The sequence below is a fragment of the Coregonus clupeaformis genome, chromosome 29 (assembly GCF_020615455.1).
Source record: "Coregonus clupeaformis isolate EN_2021a chromosome 29, ASM2061545v1, whole genome shotgun sequence".
Classification (NCBI taxonomy): domain Eukaryota; kingdom Metazoa; phylum Chordata; class Actinopteri; order Salmoniformes; family Salmonidae; genus Coregonus; species Coregonus clupeaformis.
This window is the reverse complement of record NC_059220.1, coordinates 40,020,813-40,042,633: the sequence shown is the minus strand read 5'-3', so window position 1 is coordinate 40,042,633 and position 21,821 is coordinate 40,020,813. Positions and strand designations below refer to the sequence as shown.

Here is a 21,821-nt window from a genome sequence, read left to right as displayed (position 1 = left end):
TCCATATCAATTCACTGAGAGAAAATAGGAATGGAATGCCAAGCTTCCTAAACTTGATACTTGTCACTACTCCCCACTGGGCACACACTGGATAAATCAACAATGTTTCCACGTCATTTCAATGAAATTACATTGAGCCAACGTGAAATAGACGTTGAATTGACGTCTGTGCCCAGTGGGTTTACGTCACTTCCTGTCATGTGATCGATCCCCCAGCCTCTTTTCCTGGGCGAGTTGTTGACATGCGTCACCCCTTTATGCCCCCTCTGTCTGCCACCTAATAGATAAGGGCCTTCATCAGTGGGCTGTCTGCCGGTCACCTTGTAACACAAAAAACAAGTTACCACGACTACAGGAGAGAGCCCCAGTGTTATGCCACTGACAGAACCAGTGAGGCCGCACTCACATGGACATATCACACATATTCACAAAAGTGAACACCATCTCCCACATAGAGAACTTCAGAACTTTGTAAGCAATGTAAGAGGAAACACATTAAGAAATGAAATGATTTATTTTGTCATATCAGCCCACACACTGCATCAACCTCGCGTGAAGTTACACGTACACGTTCAGTACACACAGATAGGCACATTCACATTAGGCTTCAGAGCCAGCCGGTCAGTCACAGAACCAACCGTGACTCCTTTCCTTTCCTTGACAGGCTCTTTCCAGACATCCTCCAGCCTCGAAGCGTAGTCTCCAGACATTACATGGACGTCAATAGGCAAGGCAGGTGCCATTCAACGAAAACGGAAAAAACAAAATCCTATTCAGAAGTCAACGTAAAAACGAGGTATTCGCTTGTGTAATTTATTGATAGAAAATAATACAAAGAAGACGTAAAAGTGAAACTGTAAAAAAACATAAATAAAATAAATGCAGAGCTTTCTAGTGTAACTTGGATGCCTGGAGATGGAGTACATTTGGGAAACGTCACCAGGCATGTCTATAATGTGCTAATCCTGAAAGAGATCTGTCCACCCTAGTTACAACAGAAACAGTTTGTTGTTGACATGTTAACAGATTATCACTCATTAGCTGGGAGTAATTCAACACCCATTATCAAGTGCTACGTTTTCAACTAAATAATAAACATCAAATAGCTTAAATGAGACAAAACAAAATACAAATGGGATTCAATTTGACAAAATATAGTATTTCAAAATGTAGTCTTTAGGCAGGATACCATCTCCTTCATACTTGTACCTACAACTCCTCTGAAGCCCCAGACAGTACCCCTACAGCCACCACTACCGCCCACCAAAGGAAAAAGACAAGGGAAAGAGAGACACAGGAGAGCTCCAGGCTGCAGCAGATTTAATTAAATCAACTAATTAATGCTCTTAATGGAGGAGAGGAAAATGGCACAATCGAACACATCACAACCCGGCGTACAAAGAACAAACGTACAATAGAACCAATCAATCAACCGCAATAAATAAATGTCTCATCTTTAAAAGGCTTCTGGGGGTCAAAGGGGAGGAGGATTCAGTGGGCATTTCTGGTGGATGTCTCGCTGTCTCTTCCCGTCCACTACTTTTAACTTTCAGAAATATTTACACAGCATAGCAGCCCAATCTGGGCTTAGTAAATAATGCTACATCACGTGGACAGAGTTCCCCTATGGAAGGAAGGAAGGAAGGGCAACAGTTCATGGTGAATGGCTTTTCACACGACACACTCCAATACGCTAGCTACACGCAGTCAGAGTCCCCTTCCTTGGCCCTTCAGGGAAACACGGTCCTCCGATCAGCTCTGGGCATGTGCAGTCCCTTCCAACCGGACATCCACTGTACGCTCACAGCTGGCCTGAGATCGGTGTGAAATGGTGGAATAACTAACAGATAATGCAGCAACCCAGTTGTAATGTTGTTGCGGATGGAACATGGAGGATAAGAGGACCCCCTAATCCTCCTCTTCTCTGTGATGGAGGAAGAGTGGACTCTATTCCCCGCCTACCTCCTCCTCTTCTTCTAGATGGCGCTCTCTGTAGATGTCTTTGACCAGGAGGAGAGGGGTGAGGATACTCTCCAGGACGCTGCGGTCCAGAGGAGTAGAGGAGAACCACAGGGAGCTGTCACTGTCACAGCTGCTGCCCGATGCCTCTGGCTGCACATAGAACACGTCCATACGCTGCCTCAACGACCCCGGGCTGCAGAGAGAGGAATGACCACAAATTATAGTTATGTAGCTACATTTGGTCCAATATATTCGTTGTGCAGTGGTCCCTGACAAATTAACTAATAAATGCATGTAATGTATTAAGGGAAGTTGCAATTGACCACATGAGGAAGTCGAAGTTATAAACTCGGCAAAAAAAAGAAACGTCCCTTTTTCAGGACCCTGTCTTTCAAAGATAATTTGTAAAAATCAAAATAACTTCACAGATCTTCATTGTAAAGGGTTTAAACACTGTTTCCCATGCTTGTTCAATTAACTATAAACAATTAATGAACATGCACCTGTGGAACGGTCGTTAAGACACTAACAGCTTACAGACGGTAGGCAATTAAGGTCACAGTTATGAAAACTTAGGACACTAAAGAGGCTTTTCTACTGACTCTGAAAAACACCAAAAGAAAGATGCCCAGGGTCCCTGCTCATCTGCGTGAACGTGCCTTAGGCATGCTGCAAAGAGGCATGAGGACTGCAGATGTGGCCAGAGCAATAAATTGCAATGTCCGTACTGTGAGACGCCTAAGACAGCGCTACAGGAAGACAGGACGGACAGCTGATCGTCCTCGCAGTGGCAGACCACGTGCGTGTAACAACACCGGTACATCCGAACATCACACCTGCAGGACAGGTACAGCATGGCAACAACAACTGCCCGAGTTACACCAGGACCGCACAATCCCTCCATCAGTGCTCAGACTGACTGTCCGCAATAGGCTGAGAGATGCTGGACTAAGGGCTTGTAGGCCTGTTGTAAGGCAGGTCCTCACCAAACATCACCGGCAACAACGTCACCTATGGGCACAAACCCACCGTCACTGGACCAGACAGGACTGGCAAAAAGTGCTCTTCACTGACGAGTCACGGTTTTGTCTCACCAGGGGTGATGGTCGGATTCGCGTTTATCGTTGAAGGAATGAGCGTTACACCGAGGCCTGTACTCTGGAGCGGGATCGATTTGGAGGTGGAGGGTCCGTCATGGTCTGGGGCGGTGTGTCACAGCATCATCGGACTGAGCTTGTTGTCATTACAGGCAATGTCAATGCTGTGTGTTACAGGGAAGACATCCTCCTCCCTCATGTGGTACCCTTCCTGCAGGCTCATCCTGACATTACCCTCTGGGCATGATGATGCCACCCGCCATACTGCTCGTTCTGTGCATGATTTCCTGCAAGACAGGAATGTCAGTGTTCTGCCATGGCCAGCGAATCCCATTGAGCACGTCTGGGACCTGTTGAATCGGAGGGTGAGGGCTAGGGACATTCCCCCCAGAAATGTCAGGGAACTTGAAGGTGCCTTGGTGGAAGAGTGGGGTAACATCTCACAGCAAGAACTGGCAAATCTGGTGCAGTCCATGAGGAGGAGATGCACTGCAGTACTTAATGCAGCTGGTGGCCACACCAGATACTGACTGTTACTTTTGATTTTGACCCCCCCTTTGTTCAGGGACACATTATTCAATTTCTGTTAGTCACGTGTCTGTGGAACATGTTCCGTTTACGTGTCAGTTGTTGAATCTTGTTATGTTCATACAAATATTTACACATGTTAAGTTTGCTGAAAATAAACACAGTTGACAGTGAGATAACGTTTCTTTTTTTGCTGAGTTTAGAAGAGCAGAGTGACTCACCACTTGGAACGGTAGAGTTCATAGAATCTGCCCTCGTGCTTTTTGACTGGACAGTGTGTGGAGCTTCCCGAGCCGTCGTCTGGCTCGTAGGCCGCGTCACTGTCCTCCTTACGTTTCCTCTTCCTGGACCCTGTTTGTACTGCTCACAGAGACAAAAAGACAGTATTAACAACATGACAGGCACCCTGGCACAAAAATAGACAACGGAAATGCTGATAAAAAGATGGACTCGACCACAAGAGTGTGTGTGTTTTAGTGGTCAGACTCACAGTGGTGGTCTGGTGAGGAGATGGAAGGGATGCGGATGCAGATGGTGGTTTCCTGTGTGGTTGGGTCTGTGTGGTCGGGGCCATAGACATTCTTGAAGGAGAGGCGCAGGTGCTGCTCCACGGTGCGCAGGCCAAAGTACTTGGTGTTGAGATAGACCAGGGAGCGCAGCAATGCTGCAGGACTCTGCTCACCCAGCAGCTTACAGCTCCACAGGCACTGCTCCTCCACACGGCCCCACCGAGAGCCTGGGGGCACAGACAGACACACAGCTGTTAACAACAATGATCCCGATACACTACCTCTGGACCTAACATTAACACAAACACTGATCCACACACAAAAGGTACAAGGTATGAACCCTGCTTCAATTGAATGTGGGTTTTAAATTGATCATGTCTATAGTGTCCTCATATCATAAATATTGTGCAATCACTATGTTTCAGAATGTGAACAGCAAAAATTGTTCTAATCATTGGACACTGCGGGAAGGTCTTCAATGGAGGAGTTGCAGTTCAAAACATACACTTTATGGTAAAACTATTACCATAAACAGCATAGATGGAGTGTGTGCTGAAGATAATTCAGTTGATAGACATGTAAATTGAGCAGTGGTAAAGTGTGCGCTATTTATTTACCATCAGGCATCACGCTGGGCTGCCAGTCTTTGAGGACCTTGTTGAGCTCCTCTCCAAACGGCTCGTAGCACAGGTCACTGAACAGGTCATCTTTCCTGCCTTTGGCCTGCAGATGCTACAGACAAAGAAGTAATAAGTCACCAGTAGAGAATAACTGGACTAGAGTAAAATCTTGTGGGAATCCAAACCTAGACCTGGTTATGAGATTGTGAAGAATATAGATGGTGTCCTCATATTTTAAATAGTCAACACCATGTTTCAGGATGTGAACAGCAAAAGTTATAATCATCGGACAAGACTTTAAAAAATGACGGGAGGGGCAATAGAGGAGGTAAGATGAAAGGAGAGCGGTGAGAAATAGAGGGGTCTGTTCCTGCTCCTGAGAGAGTCTACTTCACAACACCATTTTCTAGGGCTGGGCGATATGGACAAAATATTATGCTTGACGGTATTTTATGTTTTTTAATAATAGAAGTTCTAAATATTCTTTATGAGTAGTTCATGACCCTAAGGTGACAACACATAAATTATAAGTGATTTAAAAAAATTGGTCTTTCTCCATTTCTACTTACTGTTCAATCCCCCCCCAAAAAAATCCCCCCAACACTTTTATTATCATTTCCACACTGTGCCACGCAGCATGATATGGGCAAAAAAATATAGGCCTAGGTGAACTGTTGGAATTATGGAAATGTTATAGTTGGAATATAGTGGGCAGCACCTTGAATACATTGTTGTTTGACATGACACGAATGAATAAACCAAGGAGGAATTATTGACAAAATAATTATAATTGAATTATTGTAATGTTTGTTTATGAGTCAATTAATCCCATAAGGGATGGGTTGCCAGTTAGCGATTTGACACGAAAATTAAATGTAATTAATTCATTCGACAGGGTAGGAACCAAAATGTTGGTCAGTGTTTCCAAGTGACCCTAATTAGATGTTACATTACATGTTTTCTTACTTCATGTAGGCAACCAGGATTGTGTCGAGGCACAGATCTGGGGAAGGGTACCCAAATATTTCTGCAGCATTGAAGGTCCCCAAGAACACAGTGGCCTTCATCATTCTTAAATGGAAGAAGTTTGGAACCACCAAGACTCTTGCTAGGGATGCCCGCCCGGCCAAACTGAGCAATCGGGGGAGAAGGGCCTTGGTCAGGGAGGTGACCAAGAACCTGATGGTCACTCCGACAGAGCCCCAGAGTTCTTCTGTGGAGATGGGAGAACCTTCCAGAAGGACAACCATCTCTGCAGCACTCCACCAATCAGGCCTTTATGGTAGAGTGGCCAGACGGAAGCCACTCCTCAGTAAAAGGCACAGGACAGCCCGCTTGCAGTTTGCCAAAAGGCACCTGAAGGACTCTCAGATCATGAGAAACAAGATTCTCTGGTCTGATGAAACCAAGATTGAACTCTTTGGCCTGAATGCCAAGCGTCACATCTGGAGGAAACCTAGCACCATCCCTACGGTGAAGCATGGTGGTGGCAGCATCATGTTGTGGGGATATTTTTCAGGGACTTGGGAGACTCGTCAGGATCAATGGAAAGATGAACGGAGCAAAGTACAGAGTGCTCAGGACCTCAGACTGGGGCGAAGGTTCACCTTCCAACAGGACAACGACCCTAAGCACACAGCCAAGACAACGAAGGAGTGGCTTCGGGACAAGTCTCAATGTCCTTGAGTGGCCCAGCCAGAGCCCGGACTTGAACCCGATCGAACATCTCTGGAGAGATCGGAAAATAGCTATGCAGCGACGCTCCCCATCCAACCTGACAGAGCTTAAGAGGATCTGCAGAGAATGGGAGAAACTCCCCGAATGTAGGCCTGGAGCCATTCTGGTCCCTAGCACCTACTCAGTTGATGTTCATAGATCTATATAATACTGGATCAGCCTTAAGACAGAACCTCCACCATATTGCTTTCACCTATCCATGTCTTGTCAGATCTGTGAACACGGTCTGAATGGGTAGGAGCGAAGGGCTACACACTGAAATGAAACCAGGCCACAGAAGTCGACCGAGAAGGGGGTGACTGACCTGCTGGATGCCCAGGCAGAGGTAGAGGACGCTGTCGGGGGCATAGCGTTCTCCGTTTGGCCGCCGTACCTCATGGACAAACCGTGACAGGGCCAGGCTGAGCTCTGATGCTTTCAGAGAGAGCGGGTTACTCTTCGACCGGGCCGGTGGAGGTTCTGAGGACAAATAATTATAATCGCTTAGCAACTTAATTATATAGCACCTTTCATACAGAAAGTCCAATGGTTCCAATTACTGTACGATAATAATTGCTGTGGGTGGAGCTTACTCACCCTGCTTGAGGTAGTCTTTCCCTTTATCGTCACCTGATTGGTCAGCTGAGGACAACGCCCAACGTTTCCAGGCGTTGACCCCGTAGCGAGATCTCAGGGGTAGCGAGCGCCCCTCCACAGGGCCGTCTGGCGTAGGGGGAGAGGGGGAGGAAGGGTCTCCCTCTACAGCTCGCCTCTTGTGTCCCTAAAACAAACATCTCCTACGAATGAGACTGGTAATGTCTCGGTAGAAGCCTTCGTGTGGGAGACCTTATCCACTATTTTTTTTTGCATGATTTTAATTTTATAAAACAGTAGCCCACACACTTTCAATATTTAAGTAATAACTTAATTTTTCTATTGTGTTTAATGATGGCAGACTGTTTTTAGTAAACGTTTTTTCAAGATGTTTAGATGTTCCTCTCCATCATGGCTTATTATTTCATGTCCTCATATGAAAAATAACAAATCAGAGTTTCGGGATGTGAACAGCAATAGAGTTCTAATCATCAGACACACTTCTGCTTCCAATTGGAGCTAGTAGCTAGATGAAAGGGGTCAGGGTTAGTGTTGCATGGTATACCGGTTCCACAGTAATACCACGGTACCGAAACGTCATGATCCTTATGATACCAACATTTTAGAATACTGTAGTACCGTTTCATATCATACTACCGAATTTGTCAGCCCTACCGATCTAAAGAACCTGCTGGCGCCTGTTATAAAATGTCTATAAAGTCAGTTTTGTTTATAAACTCTGTTGAATTTAAGCAACAGCCACTAGTCTCTTGTATGCGCAGGTCCAATAATATCCACTTCACTTTCATGCGCATATCACGTGTGGCAGCTGTAAATCAGCCAGCCGCATCCCCAACCAGCCCTCACTCACCTGCTTCTCTCCATCTGCTTTTCATAATAATACATGGGACTTATATAGCGCTTTTCAAGGACCCAAAGTGGCTTTACAATTACAGAAATGAATAACAAAACATGAATAAAGAGAGAGGTGGGCTCCAAGAAGGGAAAGAGTGTGATGTATCAGTGTATGGGTAGGGTTAGGATTTGGATACGAACCAGGTTTAGGATAAGGGGACGGGATACGAATCTGGTTTAGGGTAAGGGGTGGGATTCATGCACATCTATTCCTCCGTCAGTTTAAAAAATATATAATTTAGCAGTGATGGCGAGCGGGGATGCAGACCCAGACGAGTCTTCTGTCGTTAGATTTGTACATTTGTTACATTGGAGCAGTGCGCAAAGCCAGCAATGTTGATACATTGTATAATTTAATCGCCTGTTGTAACCAAGAGCACAGACCAGTCTGAGTAGACTTTGCAAGTTCACTGTCATGCAGCCTCTGAGTGTCAGAGAGGGGAAATGGAGCACCGCTTGCAGCTTTACAACAAAGAAAACGGCTTGTCTCTAGCCTAAACAGTTAAAAGAATACGACCCATTTTAACGGAGATGCCTTTTTTTCTTTCTATTGGGATTCGCAAACATTTTATATAATTTCAAAAACCATGTCGCGGGCCGTTTTAAACTAATCCCGGGTTGCTAATTATTGGTTTAATAAAAAACAAACAGTCATGTTACCTAGTTAGCTAACAACCTGGTAACTTGACACTAGGTTTAGGCACATTTGATTGGCCCAGGAAGAAAGGAAAAGGGTCTGCTACTCATGAGATGTGGTTCAAAGGTAGGGTTCATATAGGCCTTTTCCGGTGCTCCTTAAATTCTGTTTGGTGCCTAACGTTTTAAAAGTTGGGAGCAGTGTGTGTATGTGTGTTTGTTAACTGAACAGTAAGGGAGACAGAGTGTGTGAGGAAGGGAGAGTGTGTGTGTGTGTGTGTCTGTGTCTGTTAACTGAACAGTAAAGAAGAAGGTTTCATGCAGTGTTTTCCCCTTACTGACACAATGACATGCAGATCATTATGCATGTATACTCCTTCCTCCCATTCCTCCAGCCAAATCACAGGTAGGCCTTTGGACATATGAGCAAATCAGCCATTCTATGCAGCATTCTATTATACAGTGAACAGTGTGAAGTTAAATGCAATGTGTTGTATTGAGTAGAAGTGTGAATTTCAGTGACAGAGAACGTTTAGAAAACGGGAACAAGTGTACGGGGCGAACAAGATGGTAGGCCACTGATTTTTTTCCCACCGTGGTATCGTATAGTTTGTAAAATGTTGGTATCGTATAGTTTGCAAAATGTTGGTATCGTGACAACACTAGTCAGGGTGGGTAGAGTAGTGTACCTGTCTCCTGGCTCTGGGTGCCACTTCCTTCTCCTCAGCCAGGAGAGGGGGCAGGGTGAACCCCATGTCCATGTCCAGACTCTCCAGCGTGGGAACAGGGTCTGGGGCACCACAGGACAAACAGACACAGGTAAGGGATGAGCCAAGTCAAAGCCCACCAGACTGAGTTGGACAGAGCTAAAGTGAACCGGGCAGAGCTGAACCGAACTGTGCCAAACTGAGCCAGACAGATGGAGGGATGTGAATGAGTGAATTAGCTACTGGCCCTTACCAGTGGGGGTGAATTAAATCATCAAACAGCTGTTACATAACTAGCTTCTCTCTATTGAACACATAGTCCAGTGCTGCTGGTCACTGGCGCAGTTAGCTAGGTTCTTTATTATTATTATTATTATTTTATATTCCTTTATTAGCTAGGTCCAATACCGGTCCTTCTGAATCCACTTCAGATTATAAATAATAAAAAATCCCTTTGTCCGATAGGAGTGACGAGTCTAACGAGCAGGCAGTCCAGAAATAACCCCAGAGGAATTTATCTGAATTACTGTACTGTTCCATAATATAAAAACACACATCCATGTGACCTGTGATATTGCGTAACACCTCTCCACTGTACAGAGAGCAGTTAAATAATCTAATTTTACCCAATAGAGAAGGACAGCACTAGAAAGTGTCTCACAGAGTCAGGGTGGTCGGATGTTGTTCAGTAGTCGTACCTTGAGGAAAGTCGTTCTCCAGGTCCAGGTCTGGTTCATACTTCTCCTCCTCAGCCTCTGATTCAGAGCCGCTGCTACTGGAGCTGCTGGACCTGGCCTCTCCTCGCTCCCTCTTCACCTTCACATCTGAAAGAGTCACAACAATCAACCTCATAACTGTGGCAGCTTGCAGTGATGAGGCAGAGAGGTGCTTCCCATTCAGGTAGACAAAGACACATACCGGTAGTCATGGATAAAGCTTCATGGTTTGTTTCATGTCCTCATATAACAAAATACCAAATCACAGAGTTTCAGGATGTGAACAGCAATAGAGTTCTAATCATCAGACACACTTGACAGTAATTGAGTAATGCTTTGAGTTTGCACGTTTGGAACATGCAAACTGTGGATGTGGTATCCAGCTTTCTTTCTCTATGCGTGTGTGTGTGTCTCTCTACCTGGCTTCTGGTCCTCTGCGATCATCTCAGCCATGGAGAGGAGGTCAGCCTCGTGGGGGTCAGTGGGGACTTTGGCCTTCAGCTCGTTGATGGTCTGGACAATCTGCTCTGCACCCTGCAGCGTGGTCGGCAGAAATATCGGCACTGGAACCTGGGATAGGAGGGCGGGGGGGACAACTGGTTGGTTAGGGACTGTTCATGTGTTAAATACTTGTAAGACTCGACAGAGTCAATACCCACTCCACCTTATTATTTTCATAACGGGAACGTGATTCATAGTTGTCCTCATATTTACAAAATACCAATCATACAATTTCAGAACGTGAACAGCAATAGAGTTCTAATCGTCGGACACACTTCTGCTCGAAATTATTTGGAATTTGCACTTTTGGGGCTATTCTATTGGTTCCAAGGAGCCCAGGGCGTTTCTTACCGGGACGGGTAGTGTGATAGACACGGGTGTGATCTGGGCGTAGAGGTTCATGGGGACGGGGATGAACACGGGTACAGGGATAGGCACAGGAATGTACTCCCTCTTCACCCCGTCATCCTCATCTAGAGACAGACACACGGGTCAAAGGTCAAACCAAGGACAATGAAACACGACTTTGTGGGAGATAACGTCCTGTACAGTTTGAACCACAACTTCTCAAGACAGTAATATTGAGCTGTGTACCTGTCTGTAGGAGCTTGCTCTGCATGTGTGGTTTGCAGTAGGTGGCCTTGGTCATAGTGAGAGGCTTGCAGAGTACAGCTTTATTCTTCACGTCCTTTAGGATCCCTCCACCGGTGTACGGCTGACTCAACATCTAGTAGGTAGATAAGAGATGATACTTGTTAAAGAAGGAGGATGATATTGTTTACCTTACAGTCAGCCGTGCTGTGCCGATTCTGGTGTTCTAACATTAAGTGTTTTTTTCTTACCGCAATGTTGGTTGCCTCGGTTTGTATTCCAAATCCTGTCAATAGAAAACAGGGTTCCATAAGTCAACCACACAGATGTATTTGTATTAAAAAAAAAAGACTAAACACACACAAATTAGTACCAAGTCTGGTGTTCTCTGGGCCCTTCTGCGTTGCCAGGTTGGGTTCATTCTGCTGGCAGTAGAAGCGGAGGAGACACTGCTGGTCACAGAAGTGCTTCATTTCTGCTCTCCACTGTACCGACTCAGTCAGGTTCCCCTGCACCTTACAGCAGTCACAACGCGCCGCCTGGTGGACATACAGGGAAACGCACACACAAACACCTTTCATGTAAGAGATTGATCAAATCACCCTCTGGAGACAATTTTGAGAATAACATAAAAATAAGTAATCATTGACTAACTCAGGAATATGATTTTTCACAGCTAAACTGATTTAGGTTGGCACTCTGACCTTGTAGTACCACTCGTGGAACTTCTTGGCGCAGGTTTCACTGCAGAAGTCCCTGGACACCCCGGCCAGCTGCCTGGTCACTCCTCTCTTACACAGTTGAGTGCAGTAGTTACAGGTGACACACTTCAGACCCAGCCGCTTGGCAAAGTCCTGCTTGAACAGCAGCTTACAACCTGAGGGGAAATAGGGACAACAACTTTAAGGAGGTTACATGATGTCAACGCTCACCTGACAGAAAAACTTTAGCTCAACTCATGTTTGGTCTGGGTAAAGTGCCCCATCTAGTGGCAGAACATGGCAAGGCCATGAAGAAATATGGGATGAGGACAATATTATTCACCCCGAGTGTTCACTCAGGGTTCTCTCACAATCAAAACCGACTAGCTAACAAGGACACAGATGAAGGAGTGAGAGCCTTGGCGAACCTTCGCTGCAGAAGGGCCTCTTGACTCCGGAGAACTTGACTGTCTCATGGAGCGTCTTCTCCTCCTGGCAGTACTCACAGAACGTGACGATGCAGTGCAGCTTCTTGTAGTCCTCACAACATATCTTACTGCAGAACTGGTACACTTTATCCTGGGGGGAGAGAATAGATACCAACACACTGTTGAATGCTCCTGCATATTTTATAGAGATCTGACCACTTGATATTTATCCTGCACACAGAGGGATAAGTGGAGCATGTACACTCAGTCTTATAACTTTTATGCTCAATTTTGAGAACCAAAAAAAGACTACAACTAAAAACATAATATAATTGTGTTATATAAACCAAGTTCATGACCACAAAGTGAATTTACCTCCCACTCCAGGATTTCAGGCTTTAGGCTAAATGCTCCTCGACAGTAATTACATTTGAGCTGGATGTTGTGGTTCGTTGTAGACAGGGGAGCCTGTCCATTGGTTACTGTATGAATGGTGGAATTCTGAAGAAAGAAAAACATTTCCTTGAGAAGACAACCAGATAAGGTCCCCAGACAGTCAGGGACTCATATTGTTTAATTGCACTGCACTTTCTAACGTGAAACCTAACTATAAGTAGGCTTTTAGAATTCTTATTCAAATTTTGTCCCGGTTAAGGTGATATTTACAATAATAAAGACAGAAAGGAGTTAGTACATACCTGGTACTTGGTGACACACGTTGAGCTGCAAAAGTTTAGGACCTTCCCCTCAGGCAGCGATGCCTGGTACTGAGGTAACGATGTCTTCTTACAGAAGTGACACGTGGGCTCCGAGTCTGCAGAAAGGAACAAACACAAAACACCCACTTACCACATAACCTTCCTACACACGGTATGGTCAAATTTAAGTAAGTACCAGCACCTTTATTATAGTACTTGCTGTGCTGGACTCACACCCCCATGCATATGTACACAGAGAAAAATAAAACAACTTTGACAACCACATCACACACATCAAAGCAACCACACCAACAGTCAGTGTGAATGACGTAAGATGTGGGCTCACTGGAGAGTGAGAGTGGTAGTGCTCTAATATGTGTGAGACAAGGTTTAATTCAGGAACTGGAATTCAAGTAATAAAGTGAAAATGGAGTACAGTGATGCTCTGATGGTGAGGTATAGACAAATACTGACGGAGGATAGTGGTAGCGCTGCTGGCGAGCTTGGTCTTGCTCACGCAGGCTGTGGAGCAGTACGATTCCATGGTGCCGCTGGCCCCGATGCAGTGAGTGACTTCACTAGACCTGACCATGGCCCTACAGCCAGTACACATCATCATCTTAGAGTTGGCCTGGAGGAATAAGGGAATACAAATATTTGTAGCCATAACATAAATCATGAATAGCACCTAAGGCTGATTTTATTGTTAACAATTACCAGCAGATATGGACCAATAGAAACAAATAGAAAAAAAATCTACAATCTCCCAGTGTCAGGGAGAGACTGGATAAAACAGCCTGGCTTTTTACCTGCTTGTAGTCCCTGATACATTGTAGTTGTTACCTGCTTGTAGTCACTGATACAGTTCTGACTGGCTGTTACCTGCTTGTAGTCACTTATACAGTTCTGGCAGCAGAAGCGTTTCTGCTTGCCATCGATGATGAGGAAGTGGTTGGCGGTCGCGCGGCTGGGCAGGTATTCCCCACACTGCTCACAGCAGTTCACAATGAGCCCGTTGGCCATGCGGTAACGGTTGAAACAGGCATCGCTGCAGATCTTATGGGTGACCGTCTTGAAACTCACCTCATGGCGGATCTGTTATGAGGAAAGGGAATATAAATAATTATATTTTACCATATATTGTTATAAATCAATCATAGTGAATGAATACTCTGGCAAGTGGTGAGATCGGTGTGAGATTCTAGCTGGTGGCTGGTTGGTGTCATTGGGGTTGTTTATAAATACTCTATTGTGAGATGGGAACCACGCTTCATTTTGATGCCAACTGTTTTCCATGCAGTAACCATGGTCACCAGGCTCAACGCTTGGACAGACACAGCGGATGAGAAACTGTGCCGTCGGCAGCCATGTTGGAGGGAGAGTGAGTGGAACGCATCTCATTTACTCAGTCCCTAATCGACCCCTACCCACAGTTGTGACTAGATGGAGTACAGCTACGACCGGAAGTGCCTTTTCGTAGCAGGTTAGGAGAGCATTCTAGCTAACCCTAACCCTTTTCCTAACCTAATTCTCCTTACCGGCTACGTTAATTCTCCTAACCTGCTACGGTAATTCTCCTAACCTGCTACGGTAATTCTCCTAACCTGCTACGGTAATTCTCCATACCTGCTACGGTAATTCTCCATACCTGCTACATTAATTCTCCTAACCTGCGACGAAAAAGTAACTTCTGGTCGTAGCTGTATACCACCACTCCTGTTGATCTAAGAGGATACCCTTGTCTTCGGATAGGCTGAGTAGAGATTTCACCTATTCAATCCTTTCAGATCTAAAAGGAGTGCCTAGGGGTAGAGAGGCTAGGGGGCGATTTGGGATTGGTTAGTGTAGTGTGCTAGACTGACCTCAGTGAGCTTGCTGCAGACAGTGCACTTAGTTTTAAGGGAGGACTTGGCTGGGTTCTGTTTGTTCTCGTAGGCTCCCAGACAGCCTGTACTGCAGAACTCCTGGAATGACTCACTGGAGTCCACCTGGGCCACGATGGTGCCCTTCATTGTAGTGATGTCCCTGGAAGACACGTTAACGCACACACACTCAAAATAAAGTAGCAAATTAGATATAGCGACACAGACAAACAACACTTCCTTCTTACTTTTTGCACATGGTGCAGCTCTTCTTGGGGGTGGGTTTGTGTGAGAAGGAGGAGAGGCAGGTGGTGGAACAGAAAAGGTGTGTGGACCCTTTCCGCTGGTAGGCCGTCTGGCCTTTCTTCAGAGGCTTCTTACAATTGGCGCAGGTCACCTTGACAGTGCGAGGGGGGTTCTGGGAGCCTGAGGGGGAGGGGCCGGGCGGTTTGGGCAGGGATGCGGCTGGCGATGTAGAGTCCACCCCTGTCCGTTTCTGGTTCCGCGGGAACGAGGCTGACTGGGAGATCCACGAATCTGTGGAAAAAAGAAAACACGTACAAACAAACTTTAGCACACCTGAAGAAACGACTTAACACGGCTGCAATGTGAAAATAAGAAATATAAGCCAGCACAGAATGATTCAGCATGTGTGTGAAAATCATAAGCGCGTGTTTATTACCAGGCCTCTGGTGGGTCCCCGTGTCTCCGTTCTGTACAGGCTGGCTAGTGGTGGAGGTGTTGCTAACCCGGCCAGGGTTGAAGGTGGCCGGGGGCCTGTTGGTGCTGATGGAGCTCTGGGCCTCAGGGTTCAGACTGAAGGTGCTGCTGATCTGCAAGCCATTCTCCACCATGCACTCCCCCCCCACTCCGCCCTGAAGTGATGTCACACTGGTGATCACCAGGTTCATGTCCCCTTCTGCCATTGGCTCGGCTGCTGTAGCTGCCATGGCGACAGAGGGCCCCAGCGTTGTGACACTGGCGATCTTTATCTCAGAGTCGGGCTCCGTGCTGCTCAGGATGCCTTCGCTGTCTGAAGAGGGGCCTCCGGCTGTGGCTAGTGAGGAAAAGCCTCTGTGCCCGGGATCCTCCTCATCGTCAATGACTATGGGCTCTGTGGGTGCTGAAGAGGTGGCGGGTGGACTCGGGGTCTTGGAGGGGAATGATGCTGCTGTGGCGGTTGTCGTGTTTACCATTGCTGTGGTTTCTGTTTCCGGGTGGCGGGGCTCAGTGTAGTCTGTGGGGGTGGAGGCAGTGGGGGCGCCAGCTTGGAAAGAGGGAGTAGCAGAGGGGGTGGGGGGCTGTTTCCCTGAGGGAGGCGGGGCCTCTTCCACCAGCACCACATCATCATCATCATTGTTCTCCATAACCCTGGAGGGTTCCTCTGTTGCCTTGGTGACAGGAGCCTGGGTTCTCGTGGGGGGTGTAGTTTGCTCTGAGGAGGGAGTGGCGCCTGTGTCTATGGGTTCCTCCTCTGGGGCTGTGGCTGTGCTCTCCTCCTCTACCCAAGGTTTGGCCTTCGATTCCCCATCCATCGTTTAGGCTGCTACCACCTGCACCCACACAAACACAGCACAGATTATTAGGAGAAAGCTATCACAAGCATGTTGAGTGCAGGTATCCCAGGTACAAGCTGTGCACATCTTCCCTCTCATTCTTTCCCTCTTCCCTTGTACCTTCTTTCCCTCTTCCCTTGTACCTCCTTTCCCTTTTGGTCTCCATCTACGCCTTCTGTCCAGGTTCTCCTCTCCTCATTCAAACTTCTACCTCCCCCTACAAAGTCACACACATCTATCCTCTCAGTCGCAACCGCCTCTCCTCCCCCTTCGTCCACCTCTACCATCTCTGATGCCAAGTGATACAACACCTTGGTTGCCGTAGTGATCAGGAGACTACCATGGGGGTTGGTTGTTCTCTGAAGGTAGACACCAGGGTAACATTCAGTACTAGGCACCAAATGGGAGCCAAGATGCAGCACAACCTGGCCACACTCATTCTCCAGTTTGGGTCCATGTATAATTCAGTCCACTATATCAAACACGATTGTAGACGGCAACAGATTGCAGTTGCCACAGAGACAAAAACAGTCAATGTTGCACAGCCTTTCATCAGTGTGATGGACACTCCCCCCAAAGACAATTCTGTTATGACAACATATACTGAACAAAAATATAAATGCAACATGTAAAGTATAAATGCAACATGTAAAGATTCCAGAAATGTTCCATATGCACAAAAGCTTATCTAGAATGTTGTGCACAAATGTGATTACATCCCTGTTAGTGAGCATTTCTCCTTTGCCAAGACAATCCATCCACCTGACAGGTGTGGCATATCAAGAACATGTTTAATGTCCAACTGGACGGACACAGATGTCAACAGATGCATAACTGTATTCCCAGTCATGTGAAATCCATAGATTAGGTCCTAATGAATTTACTTAAATTAACTGATTTCCTTATATGAAGAGAGACACTGGTCACATAAATGTTATCATAGCGTCTGTCAACAGACTGTGGGGATGCGACAAGTAATGAGGCACTTCGTTCAGGTAAGCAGATTTTTTTGTCACTGATATTTTAGATAAATCACGATTTTGCAGGTGCTCGCATCTTTCGAATTTTGGAAGGTGTGGGGACATTTGGCCCATAGACTTGCCTGAAACATGCAGAGAGGGGGGTGGAGCTACCACCCTGCATCCACTCCTCCTTCTATTATATTTTCTAACACATCTCCCCCCAGAACTATATCAGGCATCTGACGCAATTAAGCCTATACTAGAGAAATGTGAAGTTTGAAATGAAATAAGTTCGCTAATATGGGTGATTGTCAATGGGACAATTGATGGCTAGTACCATCAAACTAGTAGTAGTAGGTAAAAAAAAAAGAAAAAAGTGCACATTAATGTTACAAACTTAGTGTTCTATTTATCATTATCGTATCCATTCAGGCAATTGATCGATATGGATTTGTCAACCATATCGCCCAGCTCTAGTCTGTAGAATGGTTTTGGCTAGAAGCCATTTTACGGTAATAGACCTAATTACTCCAAAGCTGGGTGGTTGGTCATTATAAACGAGATTCTACCCACTTCCTCATGCTCTGTCCCATTGTCGCATACAGATGTAGAGAGATCACAACGTTCTATCGGTCTCACTGGCGCTGCCCGTGTGCTCACTGACGCCATAATGGGACAGATACAACGTTGCGACCTCTATACAGCTCTATGTGACAACAGGACAGCAAATGAGAAAGTGGATAGAATCTCGTTTCTAATGATTATCAGTCAAATGTACGATTGTATAAAACATTGAACACTATGTATAGCTTTGTAAGACTATAAATGACCAACCACCCAGCTTTGGAGTAGTTAAGGTCCAATTCCCTGCTTTTGAGAGGAGCTGGCTACTGTACCAGGAGACTTCCTGCAATTGCGCTAAACTAATTATATGCTAACTTCAATAATCTCCAAACCGGGCCTCCCGAGTGGCACAGCGGTTTAAGGCACTGCATTGCAGTGCTAGAGGCGTCACTATAGACCGGGGTTCATTCCAAGGCTGTGTCACAACCGGCCGTGATCGGGAGTCCCATAGAGCGGTGCACAATTGTCCCAGCGTCATCCGGGTTAGGGGAGGGTTTGGCCGGGGGGCTTTACTTGGCTCATCACGCTCTATCAACTCCCTGTGGCGGGCCGGGCGCCTGCAGGCTGACCTTGGTCGTCAGTTGAACAGTGTTTTCCTGGCCTCCGGGTTAAGCGGCGGGTGTGAAGAAGCGCGGTTTGGCGGGTGATGTTTCGGAGGACGCATGACTCGACCTTCGCCTCCCGAGGCCATTGGGGAGTTGCAGCGATGAGACAAGATCAAAATTGGGGAGAAAAAGGGGGGTAAACACCCCCCCCAAAAAATCAATCAACCAAATAAATGATAATCTCCAAACCACACGCAGACATAAAAATGGTATCCATGAGTTCGTCTGACTCTGGTTAAGTAGAAAAACGACCTAAATCTCGAAGTATCCCTTTAAATAGTATTTGTTGTGGGTTCTATACATAGAGTAACAATAAGCATTATTCATATAAAAATAACAAAAATAAACAGCAAAACGACCAATATGTGCTAGAACCAAGTCACTGATACAAATGCAGCAAGGAGAAACAGGTGTGGTTAGAGAGACATTCAGGATTTGAACTGAACACTGAAGCACTGCATTAGTGTTACACACAGTACACCGGCCACAATGTCGTACATCTGCAAATAGGTAACACAGAGTACAGATAAAACGGCATAATTTCAATTAGATCATGGGGAGTGACCTCTACAGTCAATGGGAGTGACTAAGGTATGACGTAATTACGACAAGCACATGCCCCATCCCATCATCATACCCAGGGTGGTCCCTGGTACTCTTCTGCTCTTACAATCATGACCATTACGTCATATTATGTGATGCTCAAGACACTGTTTATGAATTATGCTTGATGCGGAGTGAAGCAGCTAACAAACACCGGAATATGCTCAATTACAGTCCTATTCCATTCCTGCTAGACATTAGACTGCTAATGCCTCCTATCATTTCTTGCCATCAAGCCCCATGTCTAGGGCTACTAATAGCTGATGATCCCAATGATGTGGCTCAATACATAAAAAAAGACTACCACATTTGGCCCAAAGCTCGCCCTCTCTCCCCATATCAGGCCGTGCCCGTGACTACACAACCCGGGTAGAACCTCCGTTCCATCGCGAGGACCACAGCTCCTCCACTCTCAAGGCAACCGGATAACGATGTCAACCCGCCCTGCTATCATTTTTATTCAGAAAACTTAGAGCGAATGGTCCAAAACTTTAGGTGGATAATAGACCGATGACAAATATAATTCATGCATACCCGATAAGACCCACTGACGAACAGAGGAGCGGGGTAGATGGGGTCACTGATCTAACTTGAGGACCACAAAACGTGGTTCAGTTCCGTTCCCACCTCTGCTGCCCCGGCCTTCCACGGAATGGATTAGCGGCGAACAGCAGGGAGGAGAGCCAACGAGACTGCGCCATTCTTACAGAAAAATTATCATAAATTATTCGAGACTATTAGTGACCCATGTGATGTTTAGTCGCATAACTGACAAAAATCATTGAGAGCAACGTATTATTCACGTTTTCTATCCTCAATGCTGCTTCAAATATCAATGTGATAGGCTACATAGCTAGAAGAAGAAAACAGTGCTCTGAGGCGAACACATTATTCAGTGGATATTACTTGTTTTCACAACACAGTCTGAAAACCAAAACAAATGTATTGTTTTTGTAATACCTGTGTAACGTAAACGTTTAATTGGAAAGTTACCCCAGAGAGACTACCCAGGGCAATCACAGAAAATACACGTTGCCACCAGAAGGGGGGCGCTATACTGTTACATATCTACCAACTGCTGTTTGTGTCAATCAAATAGTTAACAGACCTAAAAACATATTTACTCTCAGTATGTGTCATTTTTACAACACTAATCCAAACCTGTGGGGGTAACTAAACATTTTCAACATGGGCTAAAATTTGCCCCCCTTCCGTCAGCAAGCAGCACTGCCTCACGTCCGCCATTAGAGAGCGAGCGAAACAATACGAAAGAGTGGAGGCAATATAGCTAGTACCCTGCCGCGGCAGAGAGGGGGAGAAAATCTCAGGCGGGGTACAAATTGACTGCTAAATCGTCACACATATTTACTTTATAACATAGCAGGAGACTCAAGGGAGCCCGTGGACATCTGTCTAACAACTGAGCTAGTTGTTGAAACTTTGACTAATTAACCGTAAAATGTCAATAAAACGTCTCTGAAATTCTTACCGGAGTAGAGCTTGAAACGATATAGCGCCACTTTTGTGCCTTGACATAAATCGGGGAACGCACGCATGCGCCCCAACGTAAAGACGTTCTTGTCTGCGCGTGGGAGGACACTGCCAACGAGATCTGAACGAGATCCTTCTCGCGTTTCATCGTCGCGCAGGCGTACAATGTTCAATCAGGAGTGGTGCGGATGACAATTAAACTGGGATCGAATACCTGAAACTCATATAATAACAGTAGCACTTTACCATAAACCATCCACATAATGCATTCAGCAATGATTACGCATTTTACTTTGCCATCTGGTGTGTTTACTGTTGGACCGCAATCGAGGTCGCATTGACACTGTAGAGATCCAATCAGCGTTCAGTCCCGTCACGGTTGCGTTCAGGTCCAACACACGTCTACCGGTGGTTCAGCATTACATAATGATTTTCAACAGAAGATTACGATGTGTCAAAAATAAAATAAATGTTTCAACGGAAAATGTCAAACACCACCCTTGAAATCATGTAGCATATGTAGGGATGTGAAAAAATGAATAATTTTGCAACATCTGGTAGCAAAACATTTTTATATGCTCTATGTTTAAATCACCCTCTTTGCACTTTGGTCAGTATGTCTGTGCTCATTGAGCTGCTCGGTAGACAAATACATGTTATCTGAACAATGTCGGAACCGTCTTGCAACGAAGCATTGCGGAGTGGGACCATACTCACATGTTGAGAGCACGGGGCACTTTTTATACAAAGCACACAGGACTAGAGGGCGTATAAAAATGGCGGATCAGGTGCGTTTACGTGAGATAAAATGTGGTCCTGAGTCAAGCATGGGCTCATAACAAAAAATACAAACCAGGTGCTATGTCCATACTCTGATAGCCTACATCTGCAAACTTACCGAATTAAGACGACCCAAGGACATTACTTTCATGGTGATGATGCTAGAACGGCGATGTTTGCTAATGTGCTGAATGATTCAGGATCATTGATCTAAAAAATAACAGGATCCGCTAGCTCTGACCCAGCTCTAGCTCTGACCCAGCTCTAAAGGACCATGAACAAAATAACCACGAACTATGAACTAAAGGAGAAAAAAACTGTACTGGGTCATGGCTAGAAGGGATCCAGCTTTTCTCAAATTAACGTCAGATTTGACTTCGTAGCAGGTTAGGAGAATTACCGTAGCAGGTTAGGCGAAT

The 21,821-nt window shown here is 45.8% G+C and overlaps 1 protein-coding gene across 4 annotated transcripts; it reads right to left on the bottom strand.

Moving 5' to 3' along the window:
• Positions 1-495: 495 nt before the first annotated feature.
• Positions 496-21,760, bottom strand: LOC121571701 (zinc finger MYM-type protein 2). 4 transcript variants are annotated; one of them, XM_041883330.2, is made up of 23 exons: positions 21,521-21,760; positions 15,464-16,334; positions 15,030-15,318; positions 14,782-14,944; positions 13,802-14,014; positions 13,394-13,550; positions 12,920-13,035; positions 12,597-12,722; positions 12,222-12,372; positions 11,797-11,969; positions 11,466-11,631; positions 11,344-11,378; positions 11,096-11,228; positions 10,853-10,974; positions 10,420-10,570; positions 9,983-10,108; positions 9,267-9,367; positions 7,030-7,213; positions 6,758-6,912; positions 4,714-4,828; positions 4,078-4,323; positions 3,809-3,947; positions 496-2,155 (listed from the first exon to the last, which is right to left on the bottom strand). In XM_041883330.2, exons 2-23 carry the CDS (start codon positions 16,314-16,316, stop codon positions 1,948-1,950), a joined length of 4,122 nt encoding a protein of 1,373 aa, XP_041739264.2. In that variant the 5' UTR covers positions 16,317-16,334; positions 21,521-21,760; the 3' UTR covers positions 496-1,947. The 4 variants fall into 4 exon arrangements, with proteins under 4 accessions (XP_041739264.2, XP_041739263.2, XP_041739266.2 ...); XM_041883329.2 differs by lacking the exon at positions 21,521-21,760 and adding an exon at positions 20,621-20,722; XM_041883332.2 differs by lacking the exon at positions 21,521-21,760 and adding an exon at positions 20,621-20,722 and having other exon boundaries at positions 12,300-12,372.
• Positions 21,761-21,821: the final 61 nt, after the last annotated feature.